At 41.5% G+C, this 21,483-nt stretch overlaps 1 protein-coding gene across 1 annotated transcript in view; it reads right to left on the reverse strand.

The window, feature by feature from the left end:
- Positions 1-205: 205 nt before the first annotated feature.
- The window catches only part of cntnap5b (contactin associated protein family member 5b), a 36,345-nt gene continuing 15,067 nt past the window's right edge, over positions 206-21,483 (reverse strand). The window contains exons 5-24 of the mRNA XM_030770570.1: positions 20,870-21,073; positions 19,046-19,230; positions 18,323-18,466; positions 15,523-15,787; positions 15,188-15,331; positions 13,654-13,825; positions 10,054-10,160; positions 9,794-9,913; positions 8,560-8,760; positions 7,211-7,367; positions 6,786-6,913; positions 6,424-6,594; positions 6,041-6,259; positions 5,210-5,449; positions 4,012-4,236; positions 3,402-3,535; positions 2,002-2,089; positions 1,615-1,818; positions 1,021-1,095; positions 206-408 (exon numbers count right to left, since the gene is read on the reverse strand). Coding sequence (XP_030626430.1) covers positions 206-408; positions 1,021-1,095; positions 1,615-1,818; positions 2,002-2,089; positions 3,402-3,535; positions 4,012-4,236; positions 5,210-5,449; positions 6,041-6,259; positions 6,424-6,594; positions 6,786-6,913; positions 7,211-7,367; positions 8,560-8,760; positions 9,794-9,913; positions 10,054-10,160; positions 13,654-13,825; positions 15,188-15,331; positions 15,523-15,787; positions 18,323-18,466; positions 19,046-19,230; positions 20,870-21,073 — 3,386 coding nt within the window. The remainder of the gene's footprint in view (positions 409-1,020; positions 1,096-1,614; positions 1,819-2,001; positions 2,090-3,401; positions 3,536-4,011; positions 4,237-5,209; positions 5,450-6,040; positions 6,260-6,423; positions 6,595-6,785; positions 6,914-7,210; positions 7,368-8,559; positions 8,761-9,793; positions 9,914-10,053; positions 10,161-13,653; positions 13,826-15,187; positions 15,332-15,522; positions 15,788-18,322; positions 18,467-19,045; positions 19,231-20,869; positions 21,074-21,483) is intronic.

The raw sequence follows: 21,483 nt of genomic DNA on the forward strand, positions 1-21,483 counted from the left end.
TGGTCCATAGCTCAGTTTTAGGGTATTTGTCCTACCTGCTACCCTAAAAAGGGAGACAACATTCAGTGAGAGAACTTTAACTACTCTCAGAATGTTGCGGGGAGTTGAAGGGCACTGGTGAGTCCAAGGTTCCTGACCAGCCTTGGCCACCTTTCCCCCATACCCTCTGGGTTAGGGACAGGGACTCTCAGCAGGGGTTTCAGGGTCAGATGAAGTACTCCTTCCTGCTGTCCCTCACTGAGCTACGAAGGTCCAACTCAGAGCGGTAGCTCTGCTCTGGTCTAGTCTGGTGATCCTTCTCCTTGACAGGGGCCATCTGCTGAGCCCGTTCGTGCCTGTGCCTGTATAGAAAGCGAGTCACCACTGCGACCATACAAAGGACAATGAGGACCACAGCGGCTATGAGACCTGTGGAAAGAGAGACAAAGAGTGAGTGAGGAGGGATATGGGGATGGGGGTGGGGGTGGGGGGTGAGGGTCATTAACAGAGGAAGACGAATGACAATACAGTTCTCAAAATAGCGCTGTGTCCATGACTGGAAATGACTTTGTTGTTGCTATGTTTACTTCTACCAGCACTGATCATACTATTGATTTGAACACTTATCGTACTATTGATTTAACACATGACAACAACTGTAATCTGCGCTAAAGGTCACAGCCGACCCGACGGAGTGTTTGCGTGTCGTGCACGGGCGCCTCGGCTCTTTAAGATTCTCGGAGCGAGCAACATATCTCTGTGATTCTGAGAGCTGTAGATAAAGTCATGCTCTTAGCAGACTACAAGCGTGTTCTGACACAATCATACCTGATTACAAGACCATTTACACTTTGTAGAGCAAGAGACAGCACCTCAAGCTAATGCATTTGGCAAGGTCTCTCTTTGGCAGAACAGCTTGACATATACAAGTGATTCCATACTGAAATTGCTTTCTGAGTGAACCGAGGTTGATTTCACACTTTATTTACTTCTCAACAATTCATCCAAATAAGAATTAGGGAGAGGAAGGGGGCGGCACACCTCCAATTACTGCCGAGTCATTCTGAGCAGTGTTCTTTAGACGCCCTTTCCCACTGTCTTCTGATTCAGAGTGATCTGTAGAGGAGAGGCGAAGCGGCACAAAACAATTAAATGTTTTGATAAGAGCCTGTTTTTTTTTTTTTTTTTCATTTGTGCAGTCTCCATGGTTCAATACAATCAATTACAAAATCATAGATAAATCAAACAAAACAAAACAAAACAAAACAAATGTATATATGGTTTTAAGTGGCCTTTCATTAAGTGGATATTTGCTCTTGATTTAAGGTAAAATGTGAACCTCAAATCAATATTAAATACTGAAATGTAGGAAAATGACAATAAAATGACAAGTCACACTGAAATAGTTCAAATTACTCTGAAACCTTTGATCTTTTTTTATTAGAATATATGTGTATGAGTGTGTGTATATATATAGAGAGAGAGCGAGAGAGAGAGAGAGAGAGATAGATAGACAGACAGACAGACAGACAGACAGACAGACAGATAGATAGATAGATAGATAGATAGATAGATAGATAGATAGATAGATAGATAGATTGATATGACTCATCATCATTCAGTGTTTGAACTCACCGGACAATGAATTGGAGGACATTTCATCAGCTAATGTGCCACAGTTAGACTCAAACAGATTTCCATGTACGCTGACCAATGAGCTGCCTCGGTTCAGAATGGCTGCCTTGAGTGGAGCCAAGTGATTAAATTGGACCGATGACAAACATCCAATGAAACCTCTTGAACCTGCTTGCAACACTTCTTCATCTACACCAGCACGACCTGTGAATGATGAAGACAACTGATTGTATTGAACCATTGAGTAAATAAAGCCTATAACTAATACATTATTAATTATTACAAGCAAGTTTAACATCCATTTTATGGTCAATTGATCAATGTTATACAAATGTAAAAAAGTTATCTGAGTTATAGTCGTAGTGGGAACGAAAAAAAGAACCAAACCTGTGACTTTGCCCAGCGTCAGCGATCGTATCATGTTGAGTTCTCTGTCTGTCGACAAGCTGTATTTTTGGTTAACATCTTTGTCAATCTGAGAAACAAAGAAAATGCAGACTTCCTGTAAGTTCACGAAATTGCCCACAGAGCTGTAAAAAGAAAACGTTCACTGCTGGCGAGAAAAATTAGCTTGTGTACTTAACCTGCTTTGTGTTGAAAATCTTGAGAGCATTTCAGAAAGCTGCTGCTCAGACCATTAATTGAAAACATAAAATCAACACACTCCATCCGCATAATGGAAACCTATTAAACACAGCAACTCTGTCAGCTCAGGGGTCAGACCACTCTGCTGTGTAGATAACACACAGCAGTTGCGATGCTGAACATAACACATTAAATGTATAGCGGTATAATAATATATTTATAAGCAGTTAATGTACCAAAGGCATTGAGATTGGCTGAATTATTCAAATTTGTTATCAAAATTGCTCTCTCCATTCCCTATCTAGAGACATCATAATAATCTGTGACTAATGATCTGGTGCTTCCTCCCCTGGGCATGACTTTGATCCCAACATGTATTCTCAGTAAATATGCAACATTCGGTGCCAAAGGCTTTGTTCAAGATGCGCCTTGGCTTACTCATTCTCTTCGTCTGTGTTTATGGTCCACATCATTAAGCTCCGTTCATAATTGAGCTCTTATGCAAGCATCAAGGACACACTGTTCTTTTCAGGGTCACAGAGAGGTGTCTTCCTTCATGCAAAAGCAGCTGGATGCTGGATGTCATGATGAGGCATGGATTCGTATTTAAACAAATGTTCCCCTCTCACGTGAGGAAGATTCTTTCGCAAAACGGATAACGGGCACACGATCAGTGTCTTGAGCCCGAGATGCGGACTGGCTTTGTTTCTCCAGCTCTTGAGAGTAACGCGAGTCTTTTCCTCTCAAAAGCCAGTGAGGCTGAGGGTGGATACATTCATGTCTACCACTCCTCTACTCAACCCTGCACTGCGCGATGAAAAGAGGCAGGCTTACCCTTGCACAATGCCTAACAATTTGTGCTTGGTGCTAGTCTTTAGCCTGCTAGGTCATCATTTCATAGTGGCATGGGGATGTGTGGAGTTACCATGACAACCTCAAATCATTACCGTTTCATGGAAAAAAAAAAAAAAAAAGGCCACATAAAATAGACTTATTGACATGGATGTTTTTGACTGAATATGTTACCAGCTGCATTAAAAAAATAAATAAATAAACTGGTGTGTGCATGAGAGAGTGAGTGTGTCATTAAAAATAAACAGATACATAAACAGAATCAAAACATAAACAGAATCAAAGAATCAGTCGACGAATAATTTAACTAGATGACTATTGAGATCATCTGTAAGTGAAAGACCTCTTACCTGTACATACATGTCTCTGCCTTCCCTGTGGATCTGGACCTTGTGGAGTTGTCCATTGGCCAGATTGTGGGGCCTAGGTGTGAACACATCAGGTTTCTTCTCCCTGTTGAGTCTGTACCAAATCTGCAGACTCCCTGTGAAAGACCACAAAGACAACAAGAAATAAAAAAAAAAAAAAAATCAGTCTTAACTCCTGTGATTCCTTTTCTACATATTTAAGAACATTTTATATATCTTGACTCAAGATGTCAAGAAAGGAGGCAAAAAAGCTCCCCATCTGAGCTTTACCCTGTGCCTAACCCCGGGACAAAGTCTCAAGGCAAATCGCACCCAGCGTTGACACTTTGAAACTCTCGCCACCTCATTTTTCAGTCTGTTAATGAAAATAATTGCCACCTTGACAGCGCGACTGTGTTGACAGCGCGACCGTGTTGACGGCGCCGTGTGCTCTCTGTTAATACTCAGCCTTAATCACCATAATCCAAAAGTTTCATTTAATCATCAGGACTTGATTAGACTTGACCCTGAATCTCCCTGTTCTGATTTTTCCCTTATTCAAAGGAGAGAGTTGATGAGAGAAACAAATAGATAAACAAGTGAGTCTGCATACCGTTCTGAGCCAAGATGACCGCCATGTACTGCTGATGGTAGGTGCTTACAGTCAGCAGCATTGCAGGTGCATGGGTGGTGAAGAAACTGAAGGCGATATTTTCCCTGGACTTGCTACTCTGGGCGTAGATAGCGGAGGTCTGCCGGCTTGTGTTGCGCATCACCGAGAACGGCTCTTGGAAGGTGTAAGTCACTGAGGACCCGCTTTCAAAGGAGACGGAAACTTCTGCAGCAGGAGGACACAAAAGGCAAGAAGGTAGAACTGTTTAAGAAATGCCGTCTGTTAGATCCCAGACACTTATCTCTCCTGTTTCCCGGCCTTTTGTTCGCGCACAAACGTGCTGTTGAACACAAAACGAGACGACTTTTTGGAAAGAGTCCAAAGATTACAGCTTGTCGGGAGGCATAAGTTTAAATAAATGCTTAACTAAGCTTGGGCTGTTTCATCCCCTTTGGCAAGCGATGAATTCATTCTTACATAACTTGTGGAAGCAACCTTTTTCTGAGGCCCAATGAGGAAAGCCCATCTAAAGCCAGCAACTTATTCAGACTAAGCTGAATAGGTCTAGAGTCTGACATATAAGGTGATTATGGACTGAGGTGATAAGGTTTGTAGAGACATTGTTGAATTTTGACATTAAAATGGGGGCAGTGCTGTTTCAGGGGAGTTGGTAGGTCACAGCCTTTTGAAGGAAATTCCTCTGAGCAGAGCAGCCAGAAATGGTTCGTGATAACAGACTTCTGCATTAATGGAAATGAAGAATGTCTTTTTCTTCAGGAGTGAGAAAGTGGAGATACAATATGGAGGCAGGGTAAAGCCATCGCCTCTTATCCGCCCATGCTCTGATCAAGCCTTCATGCAAAGCCTTCCCCGAACGAGGCTGCCTTGACCCCGACTCTCTCAATCGTGGCTGCCCTACGCTTTGAATTAATGCACATTGTTAAAACAAAACTGACTGAGCTTCGAATGACTCACATTCTTCACAAAATTTCTAAATTATAAACCTAAAAAACTAGAAACTACTCATCAATACAGCAATGCATGCCAACATACTGTAATATTCTGCTTTTTTTCCCCCCCTAAATGTCTGGGCTTATTTATATTTTTAAATGATAATATTCTGTGTTATTGTAAGTTATGAGAGTGTATAAGTCAGTGTGTATAGAGCAAGAGTGTATAAATTGTAAAAGAAACTTACCTTCTTTGCAGTTAGGTCCACCATAGGCGGAGTGTGTACAATCACAGACATATCCACTGCTCTTCTCAATGCACTTGCCCCTGTTGTGGCAGAGGCTGTTATGGCTGCTGCAGTGACCCGGACATCCTGAACTGACACCTGGCGTCATTTTTGCTCTCTCTTCCAAGTCCAGGGTCAACCCGTTAATATTTAACGCCCGTATACAACCCAGAAAGCCCCTCTGCCTGGAGGCGGTTCCCCCTGTAGGTGAAAAAAAAAAGAAAAAAGAGAAGACCGTCTCTTTTCATATTTTCTAGTGTCCTTACAACACCATTACACTGTGATTACAACAAATGTGGCCTAGCAACTTGTGTAACTATTCAATACTGTCGTGTAACCTGTAAATAATGGATTCACAAGGTATTTGAACACTCAGTTCGCTAAACAATTTCATCAAAGGCAAATGTAAGTAAAAAAATTTTTTTAAAAAAAATCATACAAAGCATTAATTACAATGTCATAGCCATTGAGTCGAAAAAATTAGAATGCTGTGGTGGAAAATGATGTATAACATTATTAAGTTCAAAGTGTAGTAACTGCATTCTCATTTTTCTGATGTTTATATCCCAGAAGATGTAAACAAAGGAAAATGCTAATTGGTAATGTCAAAATGATTCATGATTTATCTCCAAAAACCAAAACCAGTTCAATCTAAAAGTTAATTTAATGTAGAAGCTCAAGAGGCGCTGTATTCACAATTTAATAACTGTATGATATAAATCTTCCATGCCCCGATGACACACACACAGTTCGGTGGCATTTAGGATGGATGCCCCCTGTGGTCAGGCCTACCGATAAACAGCTGCCCGCTGAGCTGGAGACGGATGTGGCCCTCCGAGGGTGCCTCCAGGAACCGCAGAGGCAGCTGGTCCACCTGGAGTGACGCCTCCTTCACGTTGCGTTCCGCTCGAACGTAATGCCACTGCTTATCGTTTAACGGCACGTGCGACTTCACTGTCAGCACCACTGGCCCATTCCCAACGTCAAATGTGAACACTACTGTGGAGGGGCCTGAGGAAGACATCCGCACACACACAAAGGCGCGGTGGTGTTGATGTAGTGGTTTAAGTGCATTGTGAGGACGCTCTGTGCAGGTGCTGACAATCCAGTACAGCCACAGTTACAAGTCATAATTACAACTGGAATGTTTCAAACCTAAGAATTAAAAACCTCACCACTCAACTCCACCCTGATGAAGTCCTTAACGCCCAGGTTTTCCAGGAAAACTCCGGAAGGAGCTGTTGTTTTGAAGTAAAAGGAAATGTCTGAGCTGAGCTCAGCCTGAAGGGTCGGAAAATGGAGGTAGGAGGATTCCTGGTAGAAGGATGCTGCATTCCAGAGAAACCCTAGATATTGAAAGAACAGTATTATTTACAATGAGTTAATATTAGTAATGTTCTCAAATTGAATTTCAAAATGTTTTGTGGATCATGAAGGATTAACGAAGTGAAGTGAATCTGCTTAATTGAGATATTGCAGCCTGAAGGTATCAACAGGAATTGAATGTAAAAAATGATGAAAAATAGACTCTTCTTACTGTCTCCATAGCAATGAAGAGAGCCAACTTTGTAAACAGCCTCAGAGCCTGTTCTGTTTGTATCTCCAACCAGGATTTCAGTTACTGGCAGGTGGTCTTTGTAGGAAAGCAATCCCGTATCATTTTCCCTGAAAATCGAACCCAGGCCAGTTATTAATATAATCTCAGCATAACTATTTAGTGTCCTGGTGGGGAAGATGAAAATATCAGAGAGAAATGTGCACAAGAAGAAAAAAAAAAAAAATCAGTTTAACAGTGGATGGATGAACGGTGGAACCGGACGGAGGGATTGTCAGATGAACTTTTTGGCAGGTGGATGGATAAGAGGATAAATGTAAGTCTGTGAAAATAAACAGAGAAGGACTGCTGTTCTAAACGCTGTTCTAAAATTGGTGATTGAGACAGAATCACAAGCAGTTTCCTACCATGACTCCCTGTCAGCATCACAGTTGCAGAAGTAATTCATGTCTATGCAGTTTTCGTCCAGACTGCAGGAGCACTGCTGGACCCCCGGCAGGAAGCCTCCCCAGTAGGTTCGTCTCTCCCCGCTCCTGTCCAGCCACCAGGCCAGCGGCGTCCCATCTGCAAAGCAGCACAAACATCAAGTTCTTACCACATAACCTCAGATCTGCACTCACACAGGGTCAAACAGCAAACCAGAGTTACAGTGAGTCAGTGGCACCGCAGAAGGTCATATAGTGTTTGAAGCTCTGCATTTAAGCAAACATTTTTTTTTGTCGGTGATTATTTCATCAAACATAAGGAATAGCTATGTAAAAAAAAAAAAAAAAGATTCTACCAATATTTACCGTTGCTGCTGTTTCCACATTAGACAAAAAACTGACTTTAAAACTAAACTGTGTACTCCAAGAAACATGTCTGCAAATAGAAGTCATAAAATATCTATGTGGACAATTCAGTTGATCTTTTAGTAAGGTCAACAGGATTCAGAGGAGATCCCTTGAGATTCTTAATATAGCTTAAAATAATACTGCTTTATGTATCCCAGGGGAAAAACCCATATGTTTATATTAATTTTGCAAAACAGATAGCTTGAGCCCACTAGAGAAGCATGAGATGAGATTATGCTAATGATCTGTGAGCAGTGCTAAATGATAAACAATTTCAAGGAGTGGTTAGTTTATGAATGTCACTCGTTTTCATTGATTAATGTTATGACTCTATTTAACCTGATCATATTAGCATCATAACTGAAGCATAATATAGATTTGTGCAACTTTAAGCTAATTATCTAATCAGGTTGTAATGATTTGGGGTGGGTGGGGGGGGGGGGCTGGTGGGGTGGTTGAGTCATTAAATGTTTACTTGTTACTTCTAAAAGCAAAGGAGCTTCATTTACATTTTCTCTTATGTATGGTAAATCAAAAATAGGATACAGCAAAGACAGAACAAAAATATTCCACGACTAAAGAGCTTCCCATGACAACCAACACATTGTTACGTGTCAGGAATTTAACTCCCAACACCATCAAATTCACTGAATTTACATATGTTTTTAAACAGTGAACATTGTTTCATTCGAACCCCTGAATATTGCCAAATATTGCCAAATCCCATATTCTCCTCAAAACACAACTTAGTAAGAAAATAACACAAAAATACTTTGTAACCTTACAGCACCTGTGCAGCCTACTGGGGAAAACAGCAAATACATTCACCTTGACAACACTAATAACAATCATTTCACCACATATTAATATCCAGTGAATTCCAGATTCAGCAGGGCAGGTGCACAAGAGTGGGTGTCACTCACCCCATGTATTGAAGAGGCGGGACTTCCTGCATCGGTAAACCACTTCCTGTTGGCACTGCTCCGACCTGCTGACTAGGATGCGGAGCTGTTCCAGGGAGGCACTGTAGTTGAACGGCATGATATGGGGCTCCTGTAGGGAGGTGCCATGAACTCTTACAGGAACTGTGCTGTTGTGTGCCACCACCGTCCAAACTTTCTCCTCTGGATATAACCGAACAACACAACTACCTTTTAGTGTTCAGACTGTCTGAGAACACACATATACACAATGCAGTACACACAATGCAGGACAAATGTTAGGACTTCAATTAGCCCCTGAAAATCACCTCTCAAGTTAGGTCCATATACCAAACTCAAAGCGTGGGGCTCAGTGTTTCATTACGTCCTGCAAACATTTCGTCAGGGCTCCAAGCATAGTCTAGCCTCCGTGTTTACCCAGACTGCCAGCAAATTCAATTCCGATGTGCGATTACTTAAGCTATGTGTGCCAAGCTTGCTGTAATTAACATTTCTAATAGTCTATTTAATTGAGGTCAGCGAGAGTCATCTGGAAGTGTATGCAGATGCGGTTAGAAATAGCGAGGAATTCCTACATAAGTTAACATGAACACGGCCCTGAGATGTACTTCATGTCCAGGCCTCCAGAGACAGCTTATATTTCATAGAGCACGTATGAGGTGTATAACAGCATAGCCAAACAAACTCTATGGGTTTTTTTCCCCCTGACAGAGACCTGTCACGATTTATCCTGCTGGGAGGACAAGACTCCGGTATGCTTGGCCATCAATCTACAGCTGGACGACCAAACACTCTGATTAATGAGCTGCCCTCCATGTTGATTCATTCTGATTTCCCCTGACCAAACACCCGCCCATCCCCAAAACTTTACATCCCTCCTGAGGCTTCATGTGCAGGAACTAAACTTTTTGAGAAAACTAAGCTAAAAGTTTAGTTTAGCTCCATAGAAAGAACCAAGCGACAAACCAATGAGCATTTGTATTACCCAAAACAAATGCGGCGTGAATACTGTCATCTCATAAATTCTTAAGATGAATAAACATCAAGGTGATTCCATTGTACATTGCCAATGGTATTAAAACATACAATGCTGCAGACATACACAAGCCCTTGCTGTTGTTTTTTTGTTTTTTCGTTGTTTTTTTTTGGTCAATAAAATGTATTAAGATTCTGCTGGTATCGCTAGACCGGTCTGTTGCTTTTTAAATTCACTCACCTGTCATGTTACAGTAGACCACTGTGGACTTGAGTGGGCCACTTCCGTCGGGATCAATGGAGAAGTAACCTGAAGCACTTCCAGTTAGTCTGTGAGCTTCACACGAAGGCTCAAAGATAGCTGAATGAAAAAAACAAAAAAAAAACGGAAAAATAAGACCAAATCACCTTCATCAATAGCTACAGTGGATCATCAAGTGCACTGTGCTGTTGTTGTTGATGATGATGATGATGATGATGATGATGATGACGATATCTCACAGTTATGGCAGGTGGCTCCAGTGTATCCGGTCCCTGAGCAGTCACAGTAAAAGGTGTTCCAGGACTGGGAGCACTGACCGCCATGCTCACAATAATTAGGGAGACATCTGCAGAAAATAAAACAAAACTCACAACTCTCTGCCTCTGCAAAATCCCCAAATGATCATAGTATGGATGATTTACTCATATCACAAACAACTGATTCTAAACGTTTAATATCTGTATACTCATGAGCCCAGTGATGAAAACAGACAATGATAAATGATAAATCATAAATTATTATGCGTATTCATTTCCTCAACGGATCGAGATACTCAAAAAGTATATTTTGGAGAGGCTGATAGGAAATGTCTCTCTCTCTCTCTCTCTCTCTCTCTCTCTCTCTTTTTTTCTCTGTCCCTCAAAAAGAGGTGAGGAGATTAGTCAATTAGAAAACAGGAAATGTACAGCAGAGAAGGGATTTCTAAAGAGACTGTCTGTGCTTTGCAGCAGGAACCATATTCATGATGTTAATTGTACATCAATGCAATCTCCTGTCTGTGAGGATTTGATCTTCACTGCATTCTCTCTCTCTCTCTCTCTCGCTCTCTCTCAGCGACAGATTGTAATAAAGGCACATAGTGTGTTTGAAGTGTCACTGCAGTGTCCTTGTGAGTCAATGCACTGATGGTTTACTCAAAAGACTGATGATGAAGGGGAATGATAAAATACATATGCACATTTCCTCTTCTAGCAGAGATGGAAAAATTACCTTTAATATCAAAAAGACCCAAAGTACTTTAGCCCATCAAAGCCCATCTCATCTGCTTTCAAAAGGAGGCCATCCCAAATCCCATTTCATCAAACATGCTGTATCCTCAATTGCAAAAACATCTTTAAAATCATCAATACTGGCCAATTTGGGTTATGAATATATGCAAAAGATTTTTTAAATCAGATCTGAAATCCTGATATCCATAAGGCACTGACTTCATAGATTAAATTAAACTACAAATGAGTGTGCATAATTTTCCATCTGTTCAGTATGCAAGGAAACTCTGAAAACAATCAGCTCAAAAATGTGTTTCCTATGTGTAAGTAGTCTGCACAGCGAGCAAGTCAGTCTCGCAGATTTTATAGTAGTCTGTCCACACAGTTAAAAGAAAACCAGGCACGAAAAAGAGATGGAGGCTGGGTGCAGCCCGGAGAGAGAGAGAGAGAGAGAGAGAGATGAATAGAGAAAGAGGGGGAAGGAGAAAAAAAAAAAAAGAAAGAGAAACAGCTGTCTGACACTGTTGTGACAAAAATACTCCATGTCAGTGAACTCTATGATGACAGAGGAGTGCGAGAAAAATCAGGACGCTTCTATCCAGATTGCGCACTTCTGAAAATGGACTGGGCACAGAAAACATAAGCTGATTTCTCATTCCGTGAGCGAGCCGAACGGAGCTTTAATGGACATACAATATGAGATAAAGGGTGAAAAGAAAAAAAAAAACAAAACCTTATTTGGCTCATTTCAGTTACATCCCCAAAGCAGAAAATATATTCCAGTAATTTTTTTTTTTTTGCAGTAGTTCTGAGAAAAGACAGACAACTGCACGTGGACCTCACAAGCTTTGGCGAGTGGATTTGTAAAATTCCATCCAGTCTTGAGAGGGAGATAACGCGATCAAAGCTGGGCTTGGAAGGGACGTTTTGAAATGCCACCTAATGAGTTTTGAATGCCACCTACATGACAAAAATGACATATGACAAGCGATGCCTCACCTTATGTTTTTTTTTCTCTCTCATTGTCTCTTTGTCTATCTGTCTGTCTGTCTGTCTCACTCTCTCTCTCTCTCTCTCTCTCTCTCTCCCTCTCTGTCTCTCAGTCTAGCTGTGTTTGATCTGAGGCATCATCTCTCTACAGGATCCAACACAGAGGAGGAGACATGCAAGCACGCCCACATCTGCCTCTGTGGTCACCGCATGCTTTGCCCATAGGAGGGGAGACAGTAAGAAGATGCTGAGGACACAAACAGGGACTGTTCTCTTGTTCCCTTCAGCGTGGAATGAGAACAGACTAACCGCTGAGGGTTCTGGGAACTTTCCATGAATGATTTAGAGAAAAGAGGTAGGGGTGCTGAAGTGGTCCTATGATTAAAAACAGCCGCCATCAGTGGGTATCTTCACCGGCCACTAATATTCCTCCATATTGACATATTCTGGAGATCCAGATGACGTCTTTATTTCTCATTAATAAATAAGGTTAGAAATTTGTCATTGATCTATTTTCAACCTAATAATACTCCATCATGTCCCATTTCTATGGGTTCTACTCTTGTGCTGTCTAGAAGTTGTGACATCTGGAAGTAAATGTTACTAACATACAATATTTCCATCTAATCTCATGTGTTATTTTATTAGTTGTAGAGTGTTAAACGTCACCGATACATTACAAATTTTGGCTGCTGTTAATACTGGCCATGTTTGACCGTAATACTGATCTCTGCAAACAGCATATGAAAAATGTACAGGGTTGAATACAATCTCAAGTGCTGCTTGACAAGGACACACGCGACCCGGGACGCACGGAAAGCATCCGAAAACATCAACTTTTTTTTTTTTCTTTTTCTCGACTGGTTCACACTGCACCACACAGCCAAACTCAAAATCCATAGAATAATTCATTCCCATTGCCGCCCTGCCAGTATTGATTTGCCCCCTTGCCAGGTTTGAGTATTAGACGGTGTGAAAAATGTGTTCTGTTGGTGCCAGAGGAGGCAGCTGGGATGAGATTGACGCTGGGCCGAATTTACGCTCTGCTACCCCATAAGCCCACGCTACGGAGGACAGCGGTGAGACGGAAGGGGCGCCAGGCATGATGGAGGGATTGTCTCATCGGTTCCCTCCATCTATCTTTTCAAATTTGTTGCTGTTGTTCTTTGCACGCTGAGAGAGAGAGAGAGAAGGGGGGGGGGGGGCGGGAGGTTGGTCGGGGAAGCACATCACGCGTTGTGGCAGCCCACATGTGCGCTCTAACACACAAAACAGCACATGCTCGCACACTTACACACGTACGCACACACACATACACACAAACACCCCCCCCCCCACACACACACACACACACACAAGCAGAGACACACACACACGTTTAAATATCACACACAGCAGTTCCCACAAATCAACAATAGCATTAATCCCCCTCTCTCACCTCTGACTAATTACCCATAATTTATTGCACTCATTTAAATCTAGACATCAAGTGTTGCTAAGGTTATGTCCTTGATAGACACTGTTATTATTCAAATCTTCTTGCCATGGGCACCCAATGTGAAATTTTGCACAGACAACTTCTGAACCAAACAAACTTTGATCACTCAGCATGTTGTTTGGAATCCAAGCTTTTGATCATAAGTCGCAAGTTTGTTGTTTGTTTCAGTGGGGCAAAAAAAAACAAGAAAAAAAAATTTTACAAATGAAAAAAGAGCTTCATGGAAATTTGAGAATAATCACTCTTTTTTTTTTCTCTGTTTTGTGCATATCATATTTTCTTAATGCGTTAATGTGTTAAACTAAACAATTGAAAAGAATAGATGTTTTTACACACACGCTGAAGAAAATGAGCAACTTTACCTGTCACGGATGCCGCATATGTCAATTTGGAGCTTGCTGTAATTACCCAACAGCCCTCGTTGCACATGGAAGAGGTTGATTGGTTGATTGTTAATGATGATGGAACGCATGCATCCCTGATACGCCTGCGTGGGGTTCCTACAGCCGTGACTACTTGGAGTTGATGGACAACCTATCAATTGAAAATCATGTTAAGCTAATATTTAAATTTCCTGGCAAAGATCAAAAACAAACGGCTGTAAGTGCGGTCAATGATGTTCCACACACAATCAAACAAGTCAGGAAGCATGTTCATCTCAAAAAGTCAAGGCGTCGGCTCAAAATTATATGCTAAATGATTGCCCCATCAGTCATGGTAAGTGAGGGTTGCAAATGGTGCTATTTGACATTACTGCTGTGTCTCTGTGCACTCACAACCCACTACAGTACCATCTGTTCTTTCCCAAGTGAAGCAATAAACACTATTAGCAGTACTCACACACACACACACACACACACACACTCACACAAACACACACACACACACACACACACAGGGATAGAATTCTCCACAACTGTAGGCTCCATAGGCCTACTTTTGCTGCTTTTATAAACATTTACGGCACACGCACTCTCTCTCTCTCTCTCTCTCTCTTTCTCTTTCTGTCTCTGTCTCTTTCTGTCTCTGTCGCGGTCGCTGTCTCTGTCTCTCTCTCTCTTCCCCTCTCTCTCTCACACACACACACACACACACACACTCCTTTTCACACTCTGGGTTACAGCTGAGTCACCTACAGATGTGATGAAGGGTACCTGAGCTGTCATTAATTGCACACACCCACACACACACTCGCACACATGCTTGTGAATGGACGTGGTAAACCATGCACATCAGTGACAGTGGGGACAGTGGGAGCAGTCAGACCAGGGGGAGTGACCCCAGCTACCAGGACTTGAATAACTCTCCATCAGGGAGGGGCATCCATAAAGAGGCAAACATCGTAGGAACAAAGTAAACGACATATGCCATATCCCCATACTCCTACACGTAGTCCAACACTTTATCTCGTGATTACAAAAACTCTAATTCTTTTGTGATGTTTTGGGTTTTATCTAAGCCAACGTAAAACTTTGCCTGTGTGGTCACTCTGAGAATCTCTGTGCTGTACTCTACCTAGTAACCCCTGCTGTTCTGTTACATGCAGCTTGCATATTGTATTGTATTAAAGTCTTCATTGAAAAGTGGTATTAAGTGTGTTATTTAATCATCCTGGTTCATGTCCACACACAGAGTGAAAATTCCTAACAAGCTAGGGGATAAATTCAACCATGACAATAACTGTGACACATTCATTTAAAAATCCATAATATAACATAATGAATTACACATAGCGCAACACCACATGCAATGCACTGCTCCAAACAAACACATTACACTGCAAATGAATTACACAAGAACGATTTTTCAACAGACCTACGTTGCTTTAATTACTGTAAATGAGGACCCTGATGTGTATGTTTAAACATCATTTATGTTCCATTAGAAATGAATTACCTCCTAATAAAACAGTGTTTCCTGTCTGGATGTGATCCCTGAGCTCCATGGTGGAAGCAGGCTCGTTGTCCAGGGAGAGGGAAGCCTGCAGCTCTCTTACGCTGACAGAGACAGAGTGCCACTGCCCATTGTTCAGACTCTGACCTGCGCACACAGACACAGAGGGCTCAGAGCATGGACTTCTTCCCATTCATCACAACACCTGGACTGAGATACCTGCATTTCTGCATCGGAGCATGTCTCAACTCACTCACCCCATAACTTTATTTATATGAATGATAATTCCCTAGAGCACCACACACACACACACACACACACACACACACACTTCTCACCGATGGAGATGTCGGATCTCTGCTGTGCGGCTCTGTGATGCGTGAGGCGTAGTTGACCGTTTGTGAGAAGCAGGACCAGTCTCTCAGAATTGCCAGACAGCGGGGCAGAGAACAGCAGGCCCTCTCTGTTCCAGGTCCGAAACTGGAGCCCCACTGACAGTTCCTCCATCGTCCCATCCAGCGGGAGCAAAAGGAAACTACTGCTTGAGCTCAGGAAAGTTACAGACACCTGCTGAGGCTCGGAGCATGCAAAGGTCACATTACCCTGAAACAGCAGGAGACAGGCACAGGGGCCTTAGACTAAGCCACCAATACACACTGCATATGCACAAATCCATAGATCAAACCCACTTAATACCTGGATAGCACAACTCAGGATAAGAGCTCATCTACGATTATCATCTGTGGCTGGAAGGTGCTAAGGCACTTGTTGTTTGTAGGTTTACACACACACACACACGTATGTAAATATGTATGTATATATACATATATATATGTGTGTGTGTGTGTGTGTGTGTGTGTGTGTGTGTGCGTGTGTGTGTGTGTATGTACGTACGTGTGTGTGTTTGTGTGTGACAGCATACTGTACATACTGTTGTGTATGTATATATATATATATATATATATATATATATAAATGTGTATCAGGAATATTACATTCTATTACACACCTCCACATATTTTTTTTAATTTGACCTTTTGCTCTCACTTACAAATATATACCCTCAAGTCCCTAAACAAATCAACACATCTACAAATCCTGTGACCACCCCCACCCCACCCCCCACCCCTTTCAACAGCTTTGCTAAAGGTACGTTGGCCATGTGGGAGAGCATGGGAAATGTCACATGTCAGGGCCCGGGTCTCTAGAGTTTCAGCCGTCTCCGATAGCCCAGCTCATATCAGCGGAGCATAGCAGCAAAAACCACATTGATCCAGCTCCCTGTGAGGTGCAGCCACAAAACCCCAGTCCAGTGAGGCTCCACACAGTCTATACATCAGGAGAATGGGAGCAAAAGGATGGGAGGCTCCATTGTGCTTCAGGAAATGGTCACTAAATCAGAGGCCTATGCTTGAGTTGATGTCAGTGAAAAAAGAGATACTTTGTCTTGTGCAGTAAAATGTTCACATTTAAAACGATTTAGATTGTTCCTTAAAAAACGTGCCTCGTTGCTTCTGAAGTTGTAGCGCATTAAAAAAAAAAAAAAAAGGCACATATGCTCATCAGTGCAGTTCAGTCTGAGGAGCGACGATAAGTCTAACATTTTTATCTCGATTTCTCATATCCAGTGTATCTTATGATTATTTACACACATAGTTCCTGTAAATATTCGGTAATCTGACATGACACGCGAAAATGAATTGTCACCGTACAAAAACCGTACAAAAACAGTGACATTTGAGGAGGCTCATTCCCATGTCATTCCTCTTAGATTTCATCATCCTCACTAGAAAAGAAATCATCACAGTGCCTCTAATAAACCACGTATTCATATCACAGACATAAGGGGCAAAATGAACTATTAGATTTTTCTTTCTAGGTGTCTATGTCATTTAACAAGGCAACAGAGACTCGCCAAGTGTCGTATTTGATCCCTTCATTTGGTCTCTACCTCAGTCAGTCCTCACTGAGTCTGATATTCCAATTACCAGTAATGATCACAGGACTGCTATTGGAGATGCTACGCTTCACTGCCTGTCACTAATTGGGATCCAAAGGACCCCAGAGAGCCCATGCATTACAGCATTGGAAAATGCTGTGTAATTGAGAGAGAGAGAGAGAGAGAGAGAGAGAAAACAGGTGGTATTTGCAATGAAATTCTCTAAAGGAAGAAAGGAAAAGAATCTCGCTTCTCCATTAAAAGCCCAAAATCAGACTAAACCCATTTGGCTTTAAAAGAGAAAAAAAGGGGGGGAAAAGGGAGCAAGAGAAAGAAAAAGGCCTTCCTGCATCTGGATTAAACTGATGAGGATGCGTTGAGGTCGGGTTGAGAACACTCTCTGGGATGTAGCATGACAGGTTCGAAGTCTGTAACTCTTTCAGCCTCTATGAACACGACACAAATGCATTTATAGACTTGACAATATTACGCTGGGTATTCTGTTTCTCCTTTAATAACCCTCACAGTTCTGGTTTCACTGATACTGTGCTAAGTCATCAGTAATCCTTATTAAATGCTGAACCACTGCAGACCTTGCTTTTAGTGCTAGACACTTTAGTTTATCAAAAACACCACGCTATAATTACTCTTTGTTAAAGTAAACAGTTAAACAGAAATGGGAACTGGTTATGAACAAGGTAATTTATAATGATGCTTGTGACATAACACAAACAAACAAACAAAAAAACAATTGAATGCAGTAATGCTTTACACTCCTGTACCTCCTCTTGTATTATGTCACAATTAGTGTTAAAAGAAAGAAAAAAAAAACAAAGCTAAATGAGGTGTTTAGCCTTGAAGGAAAATACATTAGCTTTATCCTGTATTGCTTTTTTTTTTTTCAAAAAAAAAAAAAATCTGTCAATAAATAAATAAATAAATAAATGACAAAAACATAAAAATGAAAAAAAAAAAAAAAACTCCACCTCACAGCATTGCTCCATCAATTTCTGGCAGGCTGCCACGATAGTCCTGTTCAGAGGAATTATTGCCACGTATTCATGTCACTGAGTTAATTTAGAATAAAAAGATGACACTGTCTTGCTAATTCATTTGTGCCTCTAGCAATTTTGTCCTCTCATTTTATGACTTTTGTGTCTTTCCTGGCTTCAATATGTAGAGTAAATGAGAAATCTCACCACACTGTAGATTTGAGGCTTGCGTCGTTTTGCTAGGTCAATGATATTGACACCGTTGTAATAGAGGTTCTCGATGCAACCGTGGAAATTCTTTCGCAGGAAAGTTCCTGGTTTTCCGGGCAGCGGGATGCCTCCAAAGCTAAGCTTTGTAAAACAAACAAAGGGGGAGAAACACATAGAGAAGTTTTAAAACACACTCCAAATGAAAAAAAATATTTTAATGTTGTTTGTTTAAAAATGCAGCATTTATATCATGGTGATGGTGTATTTATGGCTGGCACTCCTAAAAGGCTAACCAAGTTTTTCCATTAGTTACCAGGTATTTCTAACCCTTAAATCATGTATTTGTGAATGTTCCAAAATATCCACAAAACTTTCCACTTTCCAGAGTTCTCATTCCAATAAACGACTCACTGTACACCATAAAAAACAGAAGTTTAAAATTATGGGTATCCTTTTTCACAGCGTTTTGAGTAAACTCAACTTTTGGGTCCTTGTAAACTCTTGGCAGCAACTTTTGAATTGAGTTCACAGAGTCTATGAGATAAGTTACCTTATATCATATAAAGTTATATCCTACTTTATGACTTTTCATTTTTACAGTGCTCATTGACCGACATAATGATTTCAGGGTTATTTACAACCGCTTTTTCATTTCTGGACCTTGAAGTATAGCACCGGTGTTCTGATTGGAGTGTGATTTTATGTTGTGGGATGACACACCTCGTAATCTACCTCCAGAGAATCCTCAGCTCCTCTGGTGTGAATGTGGTGCGTCTCCCTGTCCACTGTGAAGTTAATCTGCTTGTTAAAGCGCTCGATGAGTACGGAGTGCCAGTGATGGTCATCCAGCAGACTCCCCAAAAACACAGAGACGTGGCCACTCCTGGGGTGGCGCTTTGCATCGTCTGCACAGAGAGAGAGAAAGAGAAAGAGAAAGCCAAAGAGAGAGAGAGAGAGAAACAGAGAGAGAGGGGGGGAAACAGAGAGAGAGAGAGAGAGAGAGAGAGAGAGCAAAAGAAAGAGAGTGCGGGAGGGGGGGTTCTGATTTATTAGTTATAAAAATCTTTATTTTTCTCATTTTAATGTACCTTTAGCTGATAACATTTAGTGGAAGGCTGTTTAATACTGTAGTCTGTTAATAAGACATAACACACTCCATAAGGGAGTCATGGCTGATTAATACTGTAGTCTGTTAATAAGACATAACACACTCCATAAGGGAGTCATGGCTGTTTAATACTGTAGTCTGTTAATCAGACATAACACACTCCATAAGGGAGCCATGGCTGTTTAATACTGTAGTCTGTTAATAAGACATAACACACTCCATAAGGGAGTCATGGCTGTTTAATACTGTAGTCTGTTAATAAGACATAACACACTCCATAAGAGAGTCATGGCTGTTTAATACTGTAGTCTGTTAATAAGACATAACACACTCCATAGGAGAGTCAATGCTGTTTCATACTGTACTCTGTTAATAAGACATAACACACTCCATAAGGGAGTCATGGCTGTTTAATACTGTAGTCTGTTAATAAGACATAACACACTCCATAAGGGAGTCATGGCTGATTAATACTGTAGTCTGTTAATAAGACATAACACACTCCATAAGGGAGTCATTGCTTTTTATTACTGTACTCTGTTAATAAGACATAACACACTCCATAAGGGAGCCATGGCTGTTTAGAAGAAATCTTGAGAAGCACCATATTTGTTGAACGTGTGTAAGCAGTTAGAGAAGAGAAAAGAGACACACAAACTGTAATTAAAAGGTATGAAAAAAAGCACATTAACAGATGCAAGAGAGGTCTGTGTGGGGGAAGATAAACTGCAAAAAGAGAACACAACCAAGAGCGTTGAGGGAAATCGGGAAAAGTGGAGAAATCGGGATTTACAGAATAGAGGCATCAACGTCACGCAATGTTTCACTGAATGAACGGTCTAAAGTCCACGAGGGCATTCAACATTTCTCGGTTTAGCCAAAAGTCAGAACTGTGCACCTGGGTATAAATTAGGGAACAGTCTTACATTTACATTTATTGGTCTAGCAGATGCTTTTATCCAAAGCGACTTCCGAGACAAGCACAATACAAACCAAGCTGCCTGTTGCATGAGTGTCAAGTTTATACTACTGGCTAAAGCTATCTAAATTATTTGACAAATCATGCCTCATGGAACTCTCCCTATTACATTTAATGTCCAAAGCCTACTGACTTGCTTCCACTTATAAAATTTTGAGGGACATTTCACACGCCGAAGATGAAAGTCAAACATCACCTGGCAGACATAGCTGCAACTGCACATCAATTTTAAACACATTGCTTTTTATCTTCCATGATTCCAGAGCAGTGATCAGTAATTATACAGTTAACACAAGTTTGTATTAACAGTTCGATGCAAACACCTGGTGACCACTTTACAATGGATCACAGCTATTTTAACACGCATCACAACCATTTTGGCAGGCAGGTAAAGCTGTTGGTTTTCCATATAATGGGAGTTCTCTAACACAAGTAGAAACAAGAGATCTCTACCCACCCAGGTTCAAGTGTAGAGCCAAACTACCCCGGTGAAGTTCCAGCGTGATGTAATCCCCTCTCTGGCCCTCACCGTGAACCAGAACTCCATCTGCACGATGGCTTTTAAACTTCAGAGAGATCACGTCCTTCACTGTCCTCATAGACTTCTGGTTGAAGCGGTACAGCAGAGAGCTTCTTCCATCAAAGTCCGCCACATCTGACTCTGAGAAGCGTGAAAAGAGACATGCCAATGATGTCTGACCCGCAATGAAGGTCAGACAGTTCACCCATCCCCCCCACCCCTCCACTCACATCCCACACTTTCTCTTCAACTAGCTCTCTGCCTGGCTGACAGAATCTCTCTGCATTTTTTTTTTTTTTTTTACTGTGTGTAGAACTGTCTCTAACCAGCCATGACAAGCCCAGCCAAGAAGGAAGCAGAGAGCTCACTGCTGAATGCAGAACTAATGGCTTGTATCCAGGCCCATTCTGAAATGCAATCAAGCTTGTGAAAGTGAACACTTATAAAGAGTGAGTGTGTGTGTGTGTGTGTGTGTGTGCGTGTGTGTGTGCGCGCGCGCGTGCGTGCGTGCGTTTGTGTGTATGAGCAGTTCAGAACAAGAGAACTGCAAG

This window comes from Chanos chanos, chromosome 4 (assembly GCF_902362185.1).
Source record: "Chanos chanos chromosome 4, fChaCha1.1, whole genome shotgun sequence".
In the NCBI taxonomy this organism is placed as follows: Eukaryota; Metazoa; Chordata; class Actinopteri; order Gonorynchiformes; family Chanidae; genus Chanos; species Chanos chanos.